Genomic DNA, 21,942 nt, shown 5'->3' with positions numbered 1-21,942 from the left:
GTGTGTATTTGAAATCATACATGTTCAAATTTTGCTACAATATGTATAAAATCACAGTAGCCCAAAGCAGCTAAATTTTTCGTTTTTGATCTGATGACAAAAAAGAAATACAAAAAGGAAAATCAAACATAGAAAATTGGTGTGTCCTCTGTTGCAGAAAAACTTGTATGAAACAGGGATAGCACTGTTTTGCTATTTCAGGCCAATCACAGTCTGCCATGTGAAAAAGTTATCACATGTGACATACTATGATTGACCGGGATAACAAAATAGTATTATCCCCATTTCATGTAAGTATTTCTCCCTTTGTTGGCATGTGAGAGAGAAGAAAGTACTAGGTAAATTTTTCTAATTATAAGTAAACAAATTATCTTATTAGCCGATACTCCATTAGTATAGTGGTAAGTAACTTTGTCTCCATCCCGCTGAATCTAGGTTCGAGGCTTGGCATTGTAAAGTGTGTGTAAACTTGCACTAATTTGCTAACCGATTGTGTTTAAGCTAACTAATTTGCTAACCCTTTTTCCTTTTGTAGTTTTTGAGGATAATGGTAGATGGACTAATTTGGCAAGAATCAACAAGGAAGATTTCAACGATTGCAATGTCACCAATTCTGATGATGTGTGGTTTGGACGACGTATGTTTCAATTCAAAGAACCCGGAATGTACTACTTTACCAGTGCTTTCCGACAATATTGTTTGAAAGAACAAAAAATTAGCGGTTTGTGTTCAAAAAAAAAAATTCTCTGCAAACTACTGTAATTGTGTACATTAAATTCTAGAGAGACTTCGGAAAAGTCCAAAGAAGAGAGAAATTTTTTTAAAGAAGTTAAATAGACAAAATTGCCCTTATTTATTTTTGGATTTCCTAATGAATCCGTTACATTTGCATATCTTTGATTTGAAAGTTGAGAGGTTTTTCTGTCATTTTTTAAAAAGCTTTGACTTTTTCTAAAAGTGAAAGTTTTTTTATGGTTAAAACCTAAATTTACTTAAATTCTACCTATATACAACTTCCATTGTCGAAGCTTCTTCCATTTGCATAATTTTTTGCCTTCATTTTCTATTAGAATTTTGTTCTTTTAATGTTCATTTGTCATTACTCTAAACTATTGTTGAGACATTAGTTTTTAAAGAACATTTAAAATCCCAACAAATGGGTACACAATTTGTTTTTTATCATTTGGTTTTTGTTTTGTATATTATTAAGGTTTTTTTTTTTTTTAAATTTTATCAAACTTGCGCCCTATGTTTTGGCCCTCGTGTTAAAATTTCTGGCTCGGCCCCGTTCGCACGAAAATAAAATATAGAGCTGGAGGCAATTTGTGCTACGTAAATGACATATTTTTATTGTGACATCAAATATTTTAAAAGAAAAGATGTCAATCAATTTCATTTTCATGGAATATTTGAATACAACCCATCTCAAATAATATGGCTCTATCTTTTCCGGAGGGTTTGGACGACATATGTATCAATCTGAACGCCCCGGCATATATTACTTTACAAGCCAATCCCGGAGATCTGAGTAACAAAGTTGAGAGGGAGCTGTGACTCTTGGTCAGCAGTTGGACTTGGACTGGTTGAAAAGGTTGAGGAGGGTGAGATGTCAAAAGTCATCTTTTGCCCTTTGGAGCAGTTCCCCGCCAAAGTGGAGGTGACATAAAACGTATCGGCTCCAAGAAATTTAATTGTTGTTGGTTTCTCGAATACATGCAGGGGATCTGCAGTGTCACAACTGGCCAAATCTTCCTTGGTTACGAAAGCCAAGTCTTGTTCTCCTGCTTCAAACTTAAACACTGCAAATCCAAACAACCCTATATAAGTAAACGAGTATCTAGCATATTTTTGTATTTATAAGCATTAAAACATGTTATACGTATATGGATTTTTATACAATGTCAATTTTTCTTGCATAAAAAAAATATACAGTGTAGATATATAGGATCTATGATATTCCAATAACATTGTTGAACTAAAATAAAAGGTCAAAAGTCACTTTTGGTTCATGTAATTTGGCACTTCAACCACTTTTGTCCATGTAGTTTCAATTCCGTTAATTTTGCCATTGTAGTTTCGTATTTATAGCAATTCAAGCTGTCAATTTCTTTAACGATGTAAGGGGCAATTTCATCAACCCAAAACACTTGAGTGTAAAAGTTTGTTTGAAATTCTCCCCATTTCATATTAGGGCTCAAAATTCAACCACTAATCCCAATTTTTGAAGAACCCTAAACCCAAATGACCAATTTCAAGCCCTAATATGAAATTAGGGGAGTTTTAGACGAGCTTTTATGCTCAAGGATTTTGAGTTGACGAAATTGCCCCTTACATTGTCAAAGAAATTGACATGAATACTAACTTGTCCTTGAATTGCTACAAATACGAAACTATATGATCAAAATTGACAGAATTGAAACTATAAGGTCAAAAGTGGTTAAAATGCCAAACTACATGACCAAAATTCACTTTTAACCAAAATAAGAAGATAAAAAGCAAGTCTGACAGACAGGGTAGTAGTTGAGAACCTACAATATCGCCAACCACCAAGGTATGCTTGGAAGCCCATGAAGCATAAGTGGCAGCGCCATCTGGAGGAACAGTCCAACCCAGGTCGTCTCCTACAGTCCTACTACATATTCTGCAGATTCTGTTCTATCTAACACCAGTGATGTTGCTGCCATTGCTAGGGCAAGAAGAACCATCACACCCAATTTCATGGTTTTAACCATCTTTAATTTTAGTTCCTCTCCTAATATATAATTCTGCTCTGGAATCTACGTAGTAGTTGGAAACTGATACAATTGGGCCCTGAAGTGAAGTGATGTCTCAATTTATAGAGCAATATATTTTATATGCATTGTGTGGGAAATCCGGCAATTGCAAGCTTTATTTGTACATTCGTGCTATTGGAAGTAGATCGAATGTTGAAATTTTCGAAACTAATTGATTTAAGTGTAGACACACCCTGCAGGCCTTGCAGGCATGCGGTGGCCTTGAATAACCTTGGTGCCTAAAGGAAATGGCTTGACCGTAAAATGAATGGTTATTTGAACGTAACCAAGTCTGTTTTCATTTTTGTTAGAGATAGCGGAAAAATATACGAGAAGATGAGGGATAAAGGGTAGCGGAGTTGAGATTCCACTTCAAAACCAATTGGTAATGGAGGGAGTAGTCCAGCTCCTTATAAACCCAAGCTAGGTCCCTTAACTTTTCAATGTAGATAATAAACACTCTTAACAGGACGGTGGTGCAAACTAAAAGCTAAAAACAATTTTAAGCTGTGTTTTTGTTAGGTTATGTTTAACTAAGGTTTTTAGCTTCTCTTAACAACTTTGTAATTGAACATGTAAATTCATCAAGCTCAAGGTTAATTAGACTAGATTAGTCTAATTGAAAATAATTACTGTAGAAGACATCAACAATGACACGATGCAATCAAGATGTTCAAAAGTAAATCATGCATTGCATACATTAGAGCGATTAGGTTATGGCTGGTCAGCATATGCGACTAGTAACATGTGTGCTGCTAGCTAGCTCATTATTTTCTCACGTGTTGTCAGCTGTAGGTTTTCTGTGATGATGATTTTTTTGTCTTATTATGAAGCCAATGAGTGGCTGCCAGCTGGGGGAATTTAGAGTAGACTTGTTTTGGTATATGAGGGAAAATTTTGAGAGGTTTTCTCTCTGTATTTTCCATATCTTGAGTGCGGTCTGAGACTTCTATGGAGTAAGAGAGAAGGTTTTGAGAGCTCGATTTTTGCTCTGAATTTCCTCCTTGAGTGTGAGGTCTGCAACTTCCACACAGAGAGGAATTTGGAGAGTTCACAAAAAGGGAAAGTTTTCAATTAAAAATAAAAATCTGATGAAATGCTATATAATAAAGTGGGGCCCGTGATTAATCGGGATAATGCTCGGCAAAACGCCTGACTCGCATCCTAACAGGGACAAATAGCCTTATCTTCTTTCTCTCAGTTTGGCTTCAACTTCCCAGCTGCAGGCATGGCTTCCATATTCCCACAATTCCTCTCAACTCCAAACTCTCACCCACTAAACCATCTCCTCCCAACCCAAACCACCACAAACCCACCTCAGCTTTCCACCCACAGACCACACAGAAAACACTTGTCCCTCACCACATGCACTCCTCCAAACTCCACTCAACCAGATTTTCCAAGTCCAGACTCTGAAACCACCACCAGTGCAGAGACATTTCCGATCGAAAAGCGCAGAAAATCGGAAATCACCCGGGACAGGAGGAGGTCAGAAACTGGCCTTGTAAAGCCTGAGCCACCCAACTTTGAGATTGGTTGGAAGAGAACCAAAGAGATAAAGCTAGAGAAGCCAATAGGGTATGTGATAGCTGACTTCTTGGAGAAGTTGGAGAGCTTAATGGGAAAAGAATTTGGTTCCGCTGACTTGTTGGTGAAAGTTGCAGAGATTGTGGCTGAGAGAGCAAGAGAGGAAGCAGAGGTGTTGAGAGATGAAGGCAAAGTGGAAGACAGAATGGTGACCGAGTTGTTTAGGGTGTTGAAGTTGATAGAAATGGACATGGTTATGATAAAGGCTGCAGTGAAGGAAGAGACTTTGAATGAGAGGCTTGAGCAGGCCAAGGCACGCTGCAGGCAAGCTATACTTGTTGCTTTGTCTTTTTGAAAAAGCTAATTTAGCAATGTGACAATGGTGGATAGGATATTTTGCTTTTCATGAGGGTCTTTGTTCTAGTGGAGAGTGCGCCATGAAAAAAGAACAAGCTTCTAAATGTACATTTGGTTTTGGCAAATGGTTCTCTTCCAACTCCTTTTAAGAGTGCGGAAAAGAGACGAGTTGGTGTGTCTAGTATTATTGAACGCCGAAATATATTCAATCCATTTGCCCGTGAGTTTGACATCTAGTGATTATGGGTTCAGATCTTCCTGTAATTCGAAAGAAAACGAATCTGTTAAAACCTTGGGTAGTTATAGCAAAAATTTACTTATTCATAAAGGTGAAATTCTATACAGAACATTCTCCTATCCACTTTAACAAAGTTAACCTGGAAGATTAAAATCCTGTGAGATGTATGCATCCGCCATTCTTTAAAGAACTCATCAGTTCTACAGGTCCAGCCTCCGATTCAAACCTCAGTATCGTCTCTTAGAACCTGTCTTGCAAACCAAAAATAAAACTGCAATGTCTTTCATGTTTAAGGAACCACAATGCAACGACCAAAAAAAAGAAAAAAAACAAACCCATACAGTACAAACCCGTACAGTATCGTCTCTTAGAACCCATACAGTATCGTCTCTTAGAACCTGTCTTGCAAACCAAAATAAAACTGCAATGTCTTTCATGTTTAAGGAACCACAATGCAACGACCAAAAAAAAGAAAAAAAACAAACCCATACAGTACAACTTGCTCCAAACGATGTGAATTGAGCACATAGAACCAGCATTCCGTACACATTGGATATATGGGACTTATCCCAGTACAAGGCTCGTGGTTTCATTTCTCAAGGAGCCAAAAAAAAAAAGTTGCTTATCAAATTCAATGCATTAATTTGAAGGATGCATTCATCTTGTTTATTTCTTGTACTTCTTACCCTCTGAGTAAATGGTTTTACATGCTTTAATGATAGTTCGAACATGGGGATCATCTTTAGGAATTTTACTAAGCAAAATTTTCGAAGCCTTGCAGTCCCCTGCAGCCAAAAGGGCTTGATACATCCTGCAAGAATTCCGATATTGAAACCCAAAGGTCAACAAAATCATTTCCAATCCAAGGAAACAAGGTTTTCAAGCAAGAGAGACAAATAGGCCCATTATAACATGACAATTTATACAAAAACCCTTAGAGAGAGCCTATATGGAGAAAAAAGCCCTCAATTAGCCACTTGTCACTTTGTAATTGGTTCTTAGTTGATACAATTTTTTCATTTGAAAGTACAACATGGAGTTTTTCTAAAGTATTGGACTTGAATGGTTTTTTTTATAAAATGACATGTTAGAATGGGCTTATTTGTACAAAGCTAAAACCAAAAATTGAACATTTCCACTAGCAGCAGGATTATTCACCTTATGAAACTTAAAGTGTTGTAAGGCAGGCCAGCAGCTTCATATTCTTTCCAAATCAGTTTGGAATTTCTCAGATCTTTGGCATTAGCACAAGCGTGGAGAAGAAAATCAAGACATTTCCGTGAAGGGGTGAGGCCAAGCTCATTCTTGATAGCATGAAGCAAATCCAAGCCCAACTGCAAATGTGTAGACTCTGATTCTGCAATTAGGGCAAACACCTACAATTTGTCACAGCAAAGCAACAAAATACAGTCAGTTGATACAACATACCGCAAGGGAGTCTTGTACAAGACATGTGAATATACAAATTACAGAAACGAAAACAGGCAATATATTCATAGATCACAAAGGAAAACAGATTCCGAAAGAGTTAAACCAAATTACCAGGAAGATACAATTTAACCAAATAACAATGAATTGCTGCTACCAAAATAAGATGTTCGTTCACACATCTATTGTGAGAGAACAAGAACAAACCTGATTAAAAATTACTTCTAGAGCTAATTCGTCAGTACAGATTTTATCCTTGAGTTGCTTGAGTAAATTGAGTGCAGGTCTAAATCAAAAGGAGAGAGACATGAGCAACTAGGAGTTGTCAAAATAATCAGATGAAGGAAATTATTAAAGTTGGAGCATCCAAACCAAAAGCAATTGGTAATGGCCCAAGATTAAAAATTGAATGCAAGGCTTAGAATACCCAAGGTATTCTCAACATAACTGTTATATGAACAGACCTTAAGTGCTTGTACCGAACACAATATAAGATCGTTCTCAGGCAACCCTCAAACCAATAGTCTGGATCATCTAATTCGTCAAGAAGAGGGAGTAATCTGCTTAATTCTTCATCAGATTGGAGGTGCTCCTAAGAGGTAATTAAGAAAATGTTAGATGTTCAGACAAGACAAAGAATTCAAGCATTAATTTAAGAACTCACAATAAGACTTATAACAGCTTTCGGCTCTAAACTGCATCCAGCTTGCTTCATCTCTTCATATATACTGAACGCATCACACAATTGCCCATGTGATGCAAGGGATTGGACAAGCACGCTTTTAATTTCATTCAAGCACTTTACCGGAATCCCTTTATCTAAGACTACCTACCATTCAACGAGTATCAGTAAGATCACTAGAAACCATTCATATTCATAAGCAAAGCATATAGCTTGGAAAGCTTGTATATATCTGAAAGAAATTATTACAGTATATAGAGACCTAGAATTTCTACTGTAGACTCATAGAGTCATAATTCTGGTACAACAGAAAATATTAGGGAATTGTTATTAGCACTCCGAAAAGTCATCACGCACTCCTTACTAATGAAAAAAAAATAGAGGGAGTTGAAGCGTCAAAAACAGCTCCTAAATAGTAAACAGTTAATTATTAGTAAGAAGAATGCTAAAAACTAGAATACCAGGCAAATGTTGTCCTATATCACAATATGGCAGGAAAATGAATAAGGCACTAACAGGAAACACAGATAGAGGACATTTACAGTATTAAAAAAATAGAAGATTGGGGGAAAACGGACTATGTAGAAATAAAAATATTTAATTTCCTCCACATTTAATTTAAAATTCCATATTGAATGTTATTCAAAACAATTTAATTCTAGGAGGCAGGCCATTTTGTTTTGCTCTACTCTCACAAGAAACAACAATAATGACAACAGTTCTTTAAAACGTTCAGGAACTGGCTGCAAACTCCCAATGTTTATGGTTATTCATATTTTCCCCAAAAAAAAACAAAGACTGAGTCCCTTCTTATTTAAATAGTAATCACATCACTACGTGAGGAAAGTATCAATATGATAGTAGACGACGACTACCAAACATAAAAGATTAAAACAAACTGAAGTTATATTCAATGATAAACTAGAACACAAGTTCTGCAATTCTGTTATTGTCCCAAAGTTCTAAAGCTACATTCAAGATAACATAAAATCTTCTCCTTGGATCATAAGAGACTCAGTACAAAGAAGTTGCCACGTGCATAGATACCTGTTTTGCCTTTTCAAACTGTCCACAAGTTGCGTATGCATTTACAAGTGCCATGAAAATTTGCTTGGTAACTTGAATTCCAGAACGCTTCATTTCTTCATAATACTACAAGTAGATAACCAGATCAGCATCTTTTGAAATAACACTCATAAAATATTAGTAAATTGGACAATCAGGCCTCACTTGTTTGGCCAGAATTCAAATCAGGAATGGCTTTCCCGTGCCATCACGATGTGATGTTTGGCCGGCTAGCAAAGGAAACAAAACTAAAGAATTGACTGTCGTTGACTGGAATCAATTCCTTTAAACAGGTGGAATAGAATTACAGGGACGATGGTGAATTTAGAGGTGTCTATAAGAAAAAGGACTTAAATTATCTCTCTATTTCTCGCTGTATGTCTGGGACAATCAGGAAAAGGAGTGATTCCTATTTATGTACAAGCATTCTGGTCAAACAAACGAGGCCTCACAAATACCCAGATCGAATATCATATGACAACAGAAAGTAAGACATGGAACCTTGGCCAGAACAAAAAACTTCAGGTTACCTTGTTAATATCCTCTTCAGAGTCGCAGTTACTAATTAGATAGCTGAAAGTCTGGGAATCTGGTTGTACATATGCTTCTTTCATTTGTTTGAAAACCCTCAACCCACCATAAATGTTCTTCTGCAGAGTACAAGAAAAAAAAAAGTGTCTGCCACAAATTGATGGAAAACTAGAAACAGAACTCACCACTAATGAAAGCTTAAACAATCACTAATTCATGTTAAAAATCATAGTCATTGTCCAACACCATAGACAACTAGGAAACATCATAAAATGCAGACAAGGAACAATATATGGGCACAAGAAGCCCACTTGGTTTTACAAAGCTGGAAGAAACAAAGAGTCCACACAAAGGGACATAATAAGGATCTCATAGATCAAAGAAGGTTACCTCTCGGAAAAATCCCAACATTATAGCATTGTACATGCTAGCAGTAGGAGTTAAATTCATTTTCTCCAAATCACTCAGCATGTCATACGCACCTCCATACTGCAATAGAAAAGAAACATAATGAGATCAAATTGTGGTATGGCTGATAGTTGTGGGTCAACTTCCATGTTATGAGATTGTCAAAATATAAATATTTGGCAGAAAACAACAGAAAACGAAATAAATAAATAATGCAAGTGTGCAAAATCGGAAACTCATGGAGGAACCAAATAAAAACTTACATCTTTCATTTTCACGCACAAAGTTATCATACTCCTGAAAGTTTCACCATTTGGCTTTAATTTGTACCGAGAAATCATTGAATACATTTGGCGAACCTGAATGTACGGCAGTCAAACCCATATCAGAACACTCATACACAATCAATGACAAAGAAGTTTAAACCTTGAGGATCAGTAATGCAGAACAAAAAAGATAATATTCGAATTTCACTCAGGACTCAACCTGGAGATAAAAAAAAGACGGGAAACCACCAAAGACAGGAAAAAACAAGCAGTGGGAAAACAAAAGCAACATAAATGGAAAATCTTCAGTTTCGATGGGTTATTCAACCATTGACATTATGTTTCAATCTTCTTTGCTATTCTTTTTTTTTTTTCCTTTGTTTAGGGGGATGGGATATATGTATATATGATATTCCATTTTCTTTCTGTTAAAATCAAAATTTTCACTCGGAGATTAGCCATATTGTGATTCAGCAATAGTCCATGTTATGACTTTAACAAATCCCCTAGTTAACCACTTTGGTTCTGGTTATCCTCCGTAAAAATGTCAAAAATGTTTCAAAGGCTTGACTGGACACAAAATTGTTCAGCCTTCTACACTAGTCCCTATGTCTTGGGTCCTATTTCAAAATTACTACTGTGGTTTCAATTTTTTTAATCATACCCTTGTGGTCAAGTCTGTTACCAATCTCAGTCCAGATTGAGATTTCCATCTAAGTTCCATCCAATTGGACCCATATGAGCATCCGTGCATGGGTAAATGGTCCTTTCTAGCCATTTTGACGAGTTAATTTTCTGAACTAGTATCCCAACCCAATAACATAGCGACACCTCTATTTTTAGCCAACATTCTGTCTACATACTCTACAACTACAGCAACCCTAAATATTCTTCTGTTTTTCACTAAGGCCCTTCTAACTATTACACTTTCTAACATCTGCTGCCCACCATAATATAGACAGCACCCACCTTGAGTTGTTCTACTTAAAACTGTTACGATTTGTAGCAAGTCTCGTCACATTGAAAGATAAGAGAAATGGCCAAAGTTATACAATATAAGTGGAGAATAAATATATATACAGAAATTTTCCTATGCGGACATCTGGACGTCATTATCGTGCGGACGCCATGTATTTTCTACTACCCCTCCCTGCTTTCCTCCATGTTTACAATGGCATTCACACAATAATAACATACAGACATCCGGATGAGAGAATAACTGATAAGAATAGCGCAGCACACAGATAAATATCACAGCTCCCGTCACTAGAATGTAAAGTGGAATGTAGTGCCTCTATCGAAAAGGTTTGAAGAGAAATAATTAAAGTCATACAATACAAGTGGAGAAAATATATATATATATATATATTGTATATAGAATAGTGCAGCACACCAGATTAAAATCACAGCTCTCGTCACTAGCACGTAAAATGGAGTGTAGTGCCCCTATCGAAACGGTCAAACCCCGTTCACACATCTCCTCAACCATTTCAAGAGCCGCATGCACCTGTATAGAAATAGATGAACAAAGAACCAATCTTGAAGCAATCTCCAAACCATTTAGGGGTTTTAAGAAACATACAAGACAACTTCATGAAGCAAAATATGGCAAGACCAATGTTGGAGCTCAATCTATTGTTCAACAGATCAAGCATACCTTAAGTGATTCACAACAGTACATGATAAGCTTCTCATAGCCAGCAGATGAAGGGGTCACCTCCAGTTTCATGTGCCAATTTTTAAAGTTTGAAATGACATCCTCAACCTTCAACACCCAATAATTAGTGTAAATACAACACTCTCATAAGAAGCATCGAGCACTAAATAGAAAGTTATTTCCGAATAAACAGATAGTGCAAAACAAGGATCTAATCACTCTGTACTTTTTCTATCGCAGTTGTAGTTTCTAAAGCACTTACAAAAGACAAGATAGAAGCTGCCTGCAGCTGATTTTTATTTAATTATAACTGAGAATCAGTACTCCAAAAAAGAGTTCACACTAAAGCAATGGCCCTTGATCAGTTAGAAATATAATATGCTTTTCCAAAACCAGAGGCTAGATCTACAAGAGCTACAACTTCAAGGACGACATTTTAATCAACAAACAAGTGTCAGTGATAATTTGTTCGGACATGGATATTTATCTTACATTATATTTGGCATTTTTCTATCTATCGCTGTTCAGTATGGGTCATAACTAAGAGCAAAAGGTCTTTTAATTAAGAAGTCTAGCTTGCGTAATGAAATATTATGTGGGCTTTTTTCTTCAGCAGTCCATTGCCCCAGTCCTACTACAAAAACAGTAACTTTTTGTTTGTGAGAAATTACAAAAATGGTAACTTCAGAAGTCAATACATTCCTATCTAATCCTATTGACTGTTAGAATTTGTTATATACAACTATGACACTTAATAATTGAAGGCATGGTTGCCTACTGTGTTTCTTTTTCTCCACTTCTCTTTCCTGTAAACTGTACAGGGGCTACTGTTCATTGCACAGAGCAACCTCAAGTTCTCTCGATATCTTACCTTACCTCTTTGCAGATCCAATCATTTTCGGGGCTTCGACAATCAAAACCTAAACCCAAGCTTGTCCTACAATCTCTAGCCCCCAAGGAGATCTTCAAAACAGCTCAAATCCTAACACAAGCTACCACCCAGAATTTCCAGCAACCTGTTTTCTTATTTTCTCCTCCTCTTCGCAGAACCTCATCTTTTATCTTATTTTTCTATTTACCCTTTTTTTTCCTGTCTTTTAAACCATAACTCGATCTGCAGAACATAAAACTCCTTTACAATCCAAAGCCTTCAAATCACCAGCTTTTAAACACTATAGCACACCACCATAAGCAATTGTAACTTGTAAACAGGTTTCTAAATCTTTCAAAACCCTACATCCAGACGGTGAATTTTGGCCATTGCTTTTGAAAAGTTTTTAGAATCCCAGGCTCACTTTGTTTGGCCTGGAATTTTTGAAAAAAAAATAAAACAGCTGCAGGTATAATTTCCACCATCTGATTTCCTAAAGAAAAAAAACCACCAGGGTTTCCTTGAAGAACAAGAATGTCAGATGCCCTACAATAAAAGAATGAAATCTGATTCCCCTCACGAGAAAGAAAAACCATAAAAACAACCAAGCCAAAACCCTAATCGTTTTCCTTTCTGGAGCAGTTCCAACCCAAAAGACCACTTCCATCATCAGAAGCTCTAAGCCTCCTTCCCCTCTATTTTCTCAAGTATCATCAGCAGATTGTTCCTTTGCGGGATTGACTGTGTGCACAATTGAATATTATATGTCTTGGGATGATTGTATTTTTATTTCTCGAGTCCAAAAAGGCTTATACCTCAAAAACTTGCAACTAATAAAACTTCTAGCATCAACATCATGACCACTAGAGCCCAAAAACTAATGGCAATATAAGAAATTTAAGAAAAAATTAACTACCATATATTTTCTTTTAAAAATGTGCACAACTTTTACATAGAAGCAAAAGTGCTTCTTATAATTGTGGACTTGAGGAAATTACCAGCAGTATTCATGAGAAGGTCCTCACCGCTAAATTTGGAATGCCGACAACATAACTACTGATGAAGTTTGTAATGTTCTCTGCTGCATGGTCTGTAATTTAGCAACAAAAATAAAATCAAGTCTGTAAGTATTTCGGTGCAGGAATACTATGGAACCAATGGTACACTATCCCTTTTTTTTTTTTTCCTCAAAGTAAAATCAGTTACTACTTGTATTTCAATTATGATGGGATTTTAAATTCCAATGCAAATACCAGTGTCCACCAGTCAGGAAATTATTATTATCATGAACATACCACAGGCTTTAAATGACAGAAGGAACTTCTCCGCATAGGACTCCAGTAGTAGCCTTCCCAAGCATGTAAAGATACTAGCCACACAATCCAATGATGAGATTTGGGTTATGTCCATAATTTCCAACAGCTGCAAAATCTCCTCCTTCCGGTCACTTTCACAAAGTGCTAACAGATAATTCTCTGCAACATCAGTTGAATCCAGTAAGGTTTTCACTGAAGCCAAGTCCAATGACAGTGTCTTGGTCACAAAAATGTCCTAGTGTGCAGAAAAATCCCAGCATCCAATTTCATAATGTCCTAATTAACATGTGCACTAAATATCCATGCTAGACACATTTTATAAATATTTTTATTATTTACCACTAATCAGTTGCAAAACCGATAACATCATTCTCCCCAATTAACGCTTTTAAAGTCCTTCCTTGGAATTTTAAAGAATGTTACATCTGAGATTTTAATTTCATGTTATATTCTCTTTAATCAGTAAGCGACCCTCTTATTCAAGAATCTGGTCAAAAATTACAAAAGAGATTTATTCCAAGTCCTCCAGAGGTGAATTCCTCACATATAATTAACCATGCACCATTAAGTCTCAAACACATAGGCAGCCATATTATTTCACAAGGTTGTTTGAAAACACAGACCAATTTTCCCAGATGTGACAACAAAGAGAACTGCAACAATACATGACCCACTAAGAACTAAATGTCTCAAAAAAAGTTAAGATATTCAGACAATTAGAATATAATTGAACTGAGCTCAAAATAATCGCTAGCCTGGAAGTGGAGAAACTTACCTTGTAAAACGGACATCGTTCCTTCATCATCACTAACGATGTAATTACAGAGCTCTTGAATTTTTTCTTCATCATCGATTCTGATCCATAACAGCATCTCATAGTATCCTAGTCGTGCAACTGAACTAGGGTTTTCAGCTTTGATAACTCCACAGAAAAATTGAAATTCTTCTGTCATACCCATGTCAACTAGATATGCAAGAAATTGACCATATGTTTCTTCTTCCAGCAGAAAACCTTGTTCCTTCATGGATTTAAAAATTTGAAAAGCCATGTGAATCTGTTCTAATCCAACATCTTCGTCAGCACTACTCCTAGCCCTCTCTATGCATATTTTTATCAATGCATTATATTCTTTCACACCACTTTCCCGTCCCAATTTATCAAACACCTGAATAGTGGTGTGTGTCCCTAGCCTGTCGGCACACATGTTAACTAACCGACCAAAACGGTTTACCTGAGAGCTTTTGAAAATCCACTTTTGCTTCCTTTCACGAGTTATTTCTTTGCGACGCATTGATAGCACACTATGAGACATGTCAGGAAACCATGGTAAGTCCAATGCATTTTCCATAGATTTCTCATCTTCAGTTCCCTGGACATCAGGAGAATTACTAGAACTACCACCTGAAAAGAGTAAGGAATACACAGCTACAACAATCCATCAACAAGAAAACCAAACTACTTAGGGAGAAAAATAAAAAGGTCATGACACATAAGCTAATGTGCACTCCTCAGTATATGCACAAAAATGGTCACACCATTATAGAGTAGAGATTAGTTATTACAAGGAGGTGACAGAACCTGAAGGAAATTATTAAATGCTAACCAATGAAAAGAATACTATCTGATAAATTGGAATTTCCCTCTTACTATCAAAGTTCAAGTTATCAGGAAACTTTCTACACAGTATTAAAATTCAACTAAAGCATTGTATTTTTTGAATAGCAACTAAAGCATTGTATCAATACATAAATCAAAGTACTGACTTCAGAAAGTTTCTCGCTTCCTTAAAAGGGAAAAAAACAACGCACAAAAATCTTAAGCTCAGCAAGCTAGTGTAATATTGGGAATATGCTGATCAATGTCCAGACTCCAGAGTCTCATAATTTCCTACGTTCCCTTAGCAACCAAGAACAAAATGAAATGATTCACTATTTTGATTCTCACAATAAAAGTAACAAACACATACCAGACAATATCGAAAATATCCCCCCAGGCAGCTCGTTCGTCAAATCTTCTGCAATCAAACATGAAATCTAAAATAAAAACATCAACAAATGATGCATTACTTAAATTCTACTGAATCCACTCTCTTTGAAAACAAAGGAAAAGTAATCTAATTTATCCTCTGAAAACAAATAGACAAAGAAAGGACGACCCTTTTCTCCAAACTGAGACTAACGAACTTGAACTTTACTCTTACTTTGTTTGGGTGATTTCTTCATACAATAAAGTGCATAAGACCCCGAACTTTATTTCCCATTTCTTTACTTTTCCCACTCTTTCTAATGAACCAAACAAAGAGTTAATGCCATACCTGAAGCCGAGGCCGGGTCCAAGTTCAAGCTGGCGACCGCAGAAGGAGCGGTGGTTTCGGAGAGTGGCTTGTTGGACTTGATGGACTTCTTGGACTTTGGTTTGGAGGGAGGGGAGGAGTCGAGGGAGGAGGCGAAATGCTTGAGAGTTGCGTCGTCGGCGGGTGAGGCTAGAGATATGGAGGAGGCTTTGGATTTGATGGCTGAGCGAACCAGAGAGCTTAGGCTCTTGGCTTTGGAGGAGGCTGGCATCTGATTTCTGATTATGGCTTTGGGCGTTGAGTGTGTTGCTCTCAGCCTTTGTAAGAGCATTCTCCCTAGGAGGGTCCAAATTTTAACCAAATTTTAACCAAATATTATATTTTAACCAAATTTTAGCTATAATAGCTAAACATTTAGCTAAAATAGCTAAAAAACTATTATAGCAAACTATTTAAAAATTATTTCTTTCAGAAATATTCTCTACTTTGGTTAATTTCTAATATTTTATTATTTCTCTCTCATCCTCTCTAAATTAAAAGTTTATTAAAAAGTCAAAAAGTAAGAGGTGAGAGAAGGTTGTGTACCTAGAGAGAGAGAAGAGGAAGAAATAGAGAACCCTCATCTCTCCTCCTCTTTAAATGTAGAGAAACACCAAACTTAAATAGGGAATTCTCCAAAATAGAGAGCTATATAGCAAGTATGTTAAAGCTGCGTTTTGCCCTCATTCTAGCCAAAACGGCTAAAAATTAGAGTATAACAACTCTGCTGGAGATACTCTCATTTACAGGGGTTTCTAAATTGAAACCCTCTCTCATTCCCAGTTTCTTTCTTTTTTCTTCTTCCTAAAGTAAAATTATATTTTTTTTTTCATTTTCTTTACTCTTCCTTTTTGGTGTGAATAATTATTGCTAACATCTAGAATTGCATTTCTTGAAGTGTTTTTTTTTTAATTACAAGGGAGGGGATTTGAGCTTTACATCACTTTCAACATTTGGAGAAGTACCACGTGATCAACAATGTGTTAATTTGAATAGTTTTATCTTATAAATATCAGGTTTCTTTATTTATTGTCAATTGATTTTAAGTTGGATGCTCACATTATAATATGATATGAGAGCAAGTTATCCATGTAGCAAACCTACGTATTCACACATCATCTAATAAGAATTGGTTTTAGGTTAGATAATCACATTCTAATATGGTATGAGAGCATGCTATTCATGTGGCAAATCACGTCATATAATAAGAAGTGTTCATATATTAGCCTAAAAGACTCTATATGTGACCCCCACATGTGAGGGGCTGTTAGGGAACATTGGAAAAATAGTATATCCTAAAGCATCTACAATCATGCTCCCTATTTTTTAGTTAAAATCACAAAAGTTATGATAAGAGCTATAAAATTTGAACTCCAATCATACTCCCTAGTTTAGGGAGTCATAAATACTTGTAGAGGCTTTTTTGTTTCAGCATCTACAGATGGGCCTGGGCTGCTGTAAAGAGCAAATGGATGAAGTTGCCCCTATGCCTGAGTTCAAGAATGAGGCCCCAAGAGTGATTCGAAAAGTTCGTGGAGCCTTAGAAAGCACTTTGGTTTCTTTCACCAACAAGCCTTGAGAAGCTTGTGGCATAGGAGCTGAGCCTTCATAAGTTTAGCATTAGAGAGAGAAAGCTTAGATTTCTTATTAGAAACAAAGGTTTAAAGCTAGGGAAGAGGGAATTTTGGGAAGATTTGTTGAGGGAGATATGAGGATTGAAGGATGGGTGGCTTGAGAAGGTTTTCCAACAGCTTGACGAAAGCTTGGTCGTGCTCTAGATGATTTGCCAGAAGATAAAATAAGAAGATGGGGAAAAAGTGCTTGAAATTGAAGGTTCCAGCAGTGAGTGAAGATGCTTGCTAGCTCTGGATGTGTTGTTCTGCTGGATAGGAGATACCCCCTTTTATAGGCCCTGGAAGCCCCTTTTGGTTCAGGAACTATAGATAACTTTCCTCAAATTTTGCCAAGTCTTCCCTTCCATTTCCCTTCACTTCCTTTGATTCAATCTTTTTTTGTGAAAATTCATTAATCCAAGCACATTGGGATAAAGCATTTTGGGGCTCCAAGGTTTTCCTGCAGCTAACTTCTTCCATCCTGGGTGAGGCTCCTCTTGCTTTTTTCTCTTGGTTTTCCTACCAAAGCTTATAGAGGAAAGAATGGGTAAGGGTGCTGGTCTAAAAGGTGTTTTACTTCCAGTAGTCAGTGCACATGGGTTTCACTTAGTTTTAACGATGGCTTGGTTTTGATTTGGTTTTAATAGGATGTTGGGATATTTTCTGAGATGCTAGGCCATTTCACTAAGGTGCTGGATTGTTTTCTCTCTCTCATGCTTACCCAAATATTTAGGCTCAAGCAATGGGCCTGAGTTTGGAGCTCTCAAGCAGCCCAAAACTTCCACTTCTTGGACTATTAATGGGCATCATGAAGACTCGTAACCATCCATACCACAACCTGCTCAACAAGCCCCAGGCATTCGCATGACTTGGTGCCAAGATAAAGGTTTTCCACTTGGCGTTGCGTGTTATTTAACATGCTTGTGCTCGAGCTTTGCTGTATTGTAATGGGCTATGGCTGAGCCAAATGGCACTCGATGGGATAATAAGCGCGGAGCCAGTACATTTTACTAGCTTGTTACAACCTTTCTACTTGGCGGGTTGCGTATTTGCTTGGCGTGATACGTGGACCATAACTTGTGCAAGCGTACACGACAAACTCTTGCTTACCCCAGTCGGGCTTCTTCCCCAGTTAAGTGTTGTACTGGGCTAGAAATATATTTGAGCCCAGCCTTGGATTTTTTGGGCCTCAATAATACTATAGTTATTTTTTTTAATTCAATTTGATTGGTTCATCTCTATAAAAAAAAAAATTAATAATTAAAAAAAATAGTTAGCATTAACTGAGTACACCCTATGATCTAAGTACACCTTAATATTAAATTAAATTGTAAAATTAACTAAGTACACCTCATTTAACTACCAAAAATACCCATGATACACCCTAATACAATCTATCACAATTCAATATATTAAAATTACATTTGTTTTAAATGTAATTTAAAATCCGTTTGCTATGCCAAGTCAAATGTTTGTATGCTTCCACCCGATTGTGAGAGTTCATTATGCCAAAATTTTGCGTTGGCAACGGATAAAATCTGTTTCCTATTAGGCTCCCCTACCGATATATCATGTATTGATACATAGAAGCCTATGGATACTTGGTCTTTGAACCTTCTCTTCCAGTCTTAGCAGCTACAACACAAATAACATATAAGAAGTATGCTTTTTGTAACTTGGAACCTAATACAATTGCAGAAGTTTGCACTGATCAAGAATCTTTTGAGTCTTTATCAGGATATTTGATGCTTTATGCTTCTAAAAAATGATGGTAGTGGTGAAGGAAGAGGAAGAAGAAAGGGCCCTAAGCCCAAGAAGAGCCTGGGTGGTTGATGATGGTGGTGGGTTTTGAAGTGGGTTTGGTATTATTGGAGAGAAGAGGAGGCTTGAGAAGTGGAGGTTGATAAGTGTTTGTCTGCCTGTTTCCCTCATGGCTTTGCCATTTCGTGGCCTTTTCTTATTAAAATTAGAGTGTACTTATTAAAATTACATTTATTTCATAATTTAATATATTAATTTTGGTCATTTTATATTAGGGTAAATTAGTAATTCAATAAATAGTTTGGTAGTATGATGTACTCAATTAATTTTAGGGTTCGTTTAGCAGCACTCTAATTAAAAGTTTAAACTATGCATAAAACAAAGCAACGTTAAATTATAGGGAGCCACTAAGAGTCCTTTCTCTCTCCTTAAATCTAGGAGCTTCTAGAGGTTTCCCTAATTTATGAGGTGGATAGGGAACATGGTTAGAGTTGTATTTTTTCAATTGCTCTCTAAAATTTGTTTAAGAGCAATTCCACCGAGGAGCCCAAGCCCGAGGCTGGGGGGAGGACACGCGAAAAAAACACTTCCAGCGGACCACTTTTGCCTGGGCTGGCTGTGGGACCCACGAAGACGGACTGGCCCGACCTGCAGCCCGAGGAGGATGCTGATGTCAGGAATGCACGCGCCAACGGTAAAAAAAATTTGAACTCGTGTGCGCGGACGTCATCCATGCACGTTTTCAATGGCTAGAAGACACGTGTCTTCGCCTGGGCACTCCGATCTGCTGCTCTTTCTCCATCCAACGGCTGGCCTTTTTTTGCCTATAAAATTATGAAAAAAATTCTGAATTTTTTAAAAAAAGTACCCAAATATTCTGAATTTTTTTTCTATCAATACCTATCAATACCCTTCACTTTCAACACCAATCCTCATACATTTTCTTCTACTTCTACTATTATTCACTATTTACTCAACATTTTATTCTCTTTCAAATTGTATTTTTATTTCTTATCTTTATGGCTTCTTCCATCAAAACCGGAAGGGCATGGAGCATCATGGAAACTGTTTTCTTGTCTGAGTGTTGGGTCCAAATTAGTCATTGTCCCGTGTCAGGCAATGAGATGAAATTTTGTCATATGTGGAAAAAAATTCATGCCGAATTTTGTGAAAGAATTCCGGGGTCGACTTGTACGAAAATGACATTGTCTAGTAGGTGGAAAATTCTCAATAAAAAGTTGGGAAAATAGAGAGATACCTTGACAAAAGCAAGGACAACCATAGAAGCGGGGAAAATCTTTGTAGCGAGGTAAATATTTTGTAATTTTCGTTTTATTAAGTTTAATGTCCTAATATATATTTTTTTAATGTTTCTTGCATTTTCAATATTTTGTTAATATTTCTTGCATTTCCAATTGTTTCTTAATATTTGTTGCATTTCCAATATATTTGTAAGGTTAATTGCATTTCTATTTTATTTTTTTTATGTTACTTGCATTTTCAATATTTTGTTAATATTTCTTGCATTTTCAATATTTTGTTAATATTTCTTGCATTTCCAATTGTTTCTTAATATTCTTGCTTAAATAATATTTTGTTAATATTTGTTGCATTTCCAATATATTTGTAAGGTTAATTGCATTTCCATTATATTTTAAATATTTCTTGCATTTCCTTTTTTTTTTTTTTTTGTTGTTAATAGATCATGCAAGTACAGATGTGGTTTGGTGCACTTGAGCAAGGCAAAAAATCTTTCAACCATCAAGAATGTTGGGAGGTGGTGAAAAATTGTAAACGCTTCAGAATTATTCCCACGGGTCCTCCGTTATGTTAAACGAGACGCCACTTCATGATTCAACGGCATCTGATTCACCTTTCGATTCCCCTATGAGTCAAAACTCACCCATCGAAAAGGAATCGAGGCCCATTGGCCGAAAGGATGTGAAGGCGAAGAAATGGAGTAATTCTAGCTCTAATACATCAAAAAATTTGGAGAAAATTGCAAGGCAGAGCACCATAAGAATTGAAAATTGAGAAGAAACACCAAGAGAATGAGATGGCAATTCGAGCATAATATGTACAAGAAAGGGAGTATTTGCGCAAACAACACATTGACAAGACGGATCGGGAAACCATGGTCATGGATACAAGCCATATGTCTCCTAAAACAAAACAATTTTGGAAGCTAGAACGAAGGGATGTTATGAAAAGAAGACTTTTCCGTGACGATGGACCTAGCAACACGGATTGGTTAAATGATCAAAACCATTAAATTAGTTGGCATACCTTTTAATTATTTGTATTTTTCATGTTTTGTATTAAAGTTGTTGTAATTCATGTAATTTATTTTAGTAGTAGTAATTCTTAATGACTTGTTTTGGCTTTCTTTATTTAATAAACAAACATTCAATAAAATACCTTTTCATTCAACATATTCCATACATCAAACAAAACATAATTAAAAGGAAAAACCACAATCAAAGCATAATAAAAAATAATAAAAACTACAAGCAAAGCACAATAATAAAAACAAACCACAACCAAACCATAATAAATAAATAAAACAACACAACCAAACCATAACTAAATAAAACCTAACCAAAGCATTTATGCTCCATCATTCACCGTCATTGCCTTTCACCGCCCATAGATGCTCCATCAAGTCAACTTGACGCCTTTCATGAATATAAGAAGATTGCATCTTTGTATATCGATCTATCATACGGGTCATGAAACGACCATACCTAACCAACGGTTCCTGCTCCAATGGTTCTCCACTTGGCCCCGTGGGCCTTTCATAAGTTCGTGTCAAGGCCGTGTTCATGAGATCCGGTTCGTAGACCTCTGCAGCATCGTCATCATACTCATCCTCCACAATCATATTATGGAGAATGATGCAAGCCATCATAATGCTTCTCAGCACCTTCTTATCAAACATACGGGCCGCACCTCGAATAATCAACCACCGAGCTTGGAGGATGCCAAAATACCTTTCGACATCTTTCATGTATCCTTTGTGATAGGAAGCAAATAATCTTTGCTTCTGGGATCAGGGATTCAGAATGAATTTGACAAATGTGGTCCACCTCGGGTAGATGTCGTCAACTAGATAATA

At 36.5% G+C, this 21,942-nt stretch overlaps 2 protein-coding genes across 4 annotated transcripts; one reads left to right on the top strand and one right to left on the bottom strand.

Moving 5' to 3' along the window:
- LOC18781378 lies at nucleotides 3,709–4,894 on the top strand. The gene has a single exon (XM_007213359.2). The coding sequence runs from the start codon at nucleotides 4,003–4,005 to the stop codon at nucleotides 4,654–4,656; it is 654 nt and encodes a 217-aa protein (XP_007213421.1). The 5' UTR covers nucleotides 3,709–4,002; the 3' UTR covers nucleotides 4,657–4,894.
- On the bottom strand, nucleotides 5,384–15,795 carry LOC18778259 (pentatricopeptide repeat-containing protein At4g04790, mitochondrial). 3 transcript variants are annotated; one of them, XM_020562081.1, is made up of 16 exons: nucleotides 15,436–15,795; nucleotides 15,088–15,135; nucleotides 13,896–14,522; nucleotides 13,100–13,279; nucleotides 12,830–12,894; nucleotides 10,934–11,041; nucleotides 10,670–10,783; nucleotides 9,274–9,369; nucleotides 8,993–9,091; nucleotides 8,602–8,721; nucleotides 8,054–8,158; nucleotides 6,989–7,153; nucleotides 6,789–6,916; nucleotides 6,532–6,610; nucleotides 6,055–6,272; nucleotides 5,384–5,707 (listed from the first exon to the last, which is right to left on the bottom strand). In XM_020562081.1, the coding sequence occupies exons 1-16, from the start codon at nucleotides 15,743–15,745 to the stop codon at nucleotides 5,563–5,565; spliced, it is 2,607 nt and encodes an 868-aa protein (XP_020417670.1). In that variant the 5' UTR covers nucleotides 15,746–15,795; the 3' UTR covers nucleotides 5,384–5,562. The 3 variants fall into 3 exon arrangements, with proteins under 3 accessions (XP_020417670.1, XP_020417671.1, XP_020417672.1); XM_020562082.1 differs by having other exon boundaries at nucleotides 15,088–15,132; XM_020562083.1 differs by having other exon boundaries at nucleotides 15,088–15,154; nucleotides 15,436–15,792.

This window comes from Prunus persica, chromosome G4 (genome assembly GCF_000346465.2).
Source record: "Prunus persica cultivar Lovell chromosome G4, Prunus_persica_NCBIv2, whole genome shotgun sequence".
Classification (NCBI taxonomy): Eukaryota; Viridiplantae; Streptophyta; class Magnoliopsida; order Rosales; family Rosaceae; genus Prunus; species Prunus persica.
This window is presented reverse-complemented; position numbering and strand designations above follow the sequence as displayed.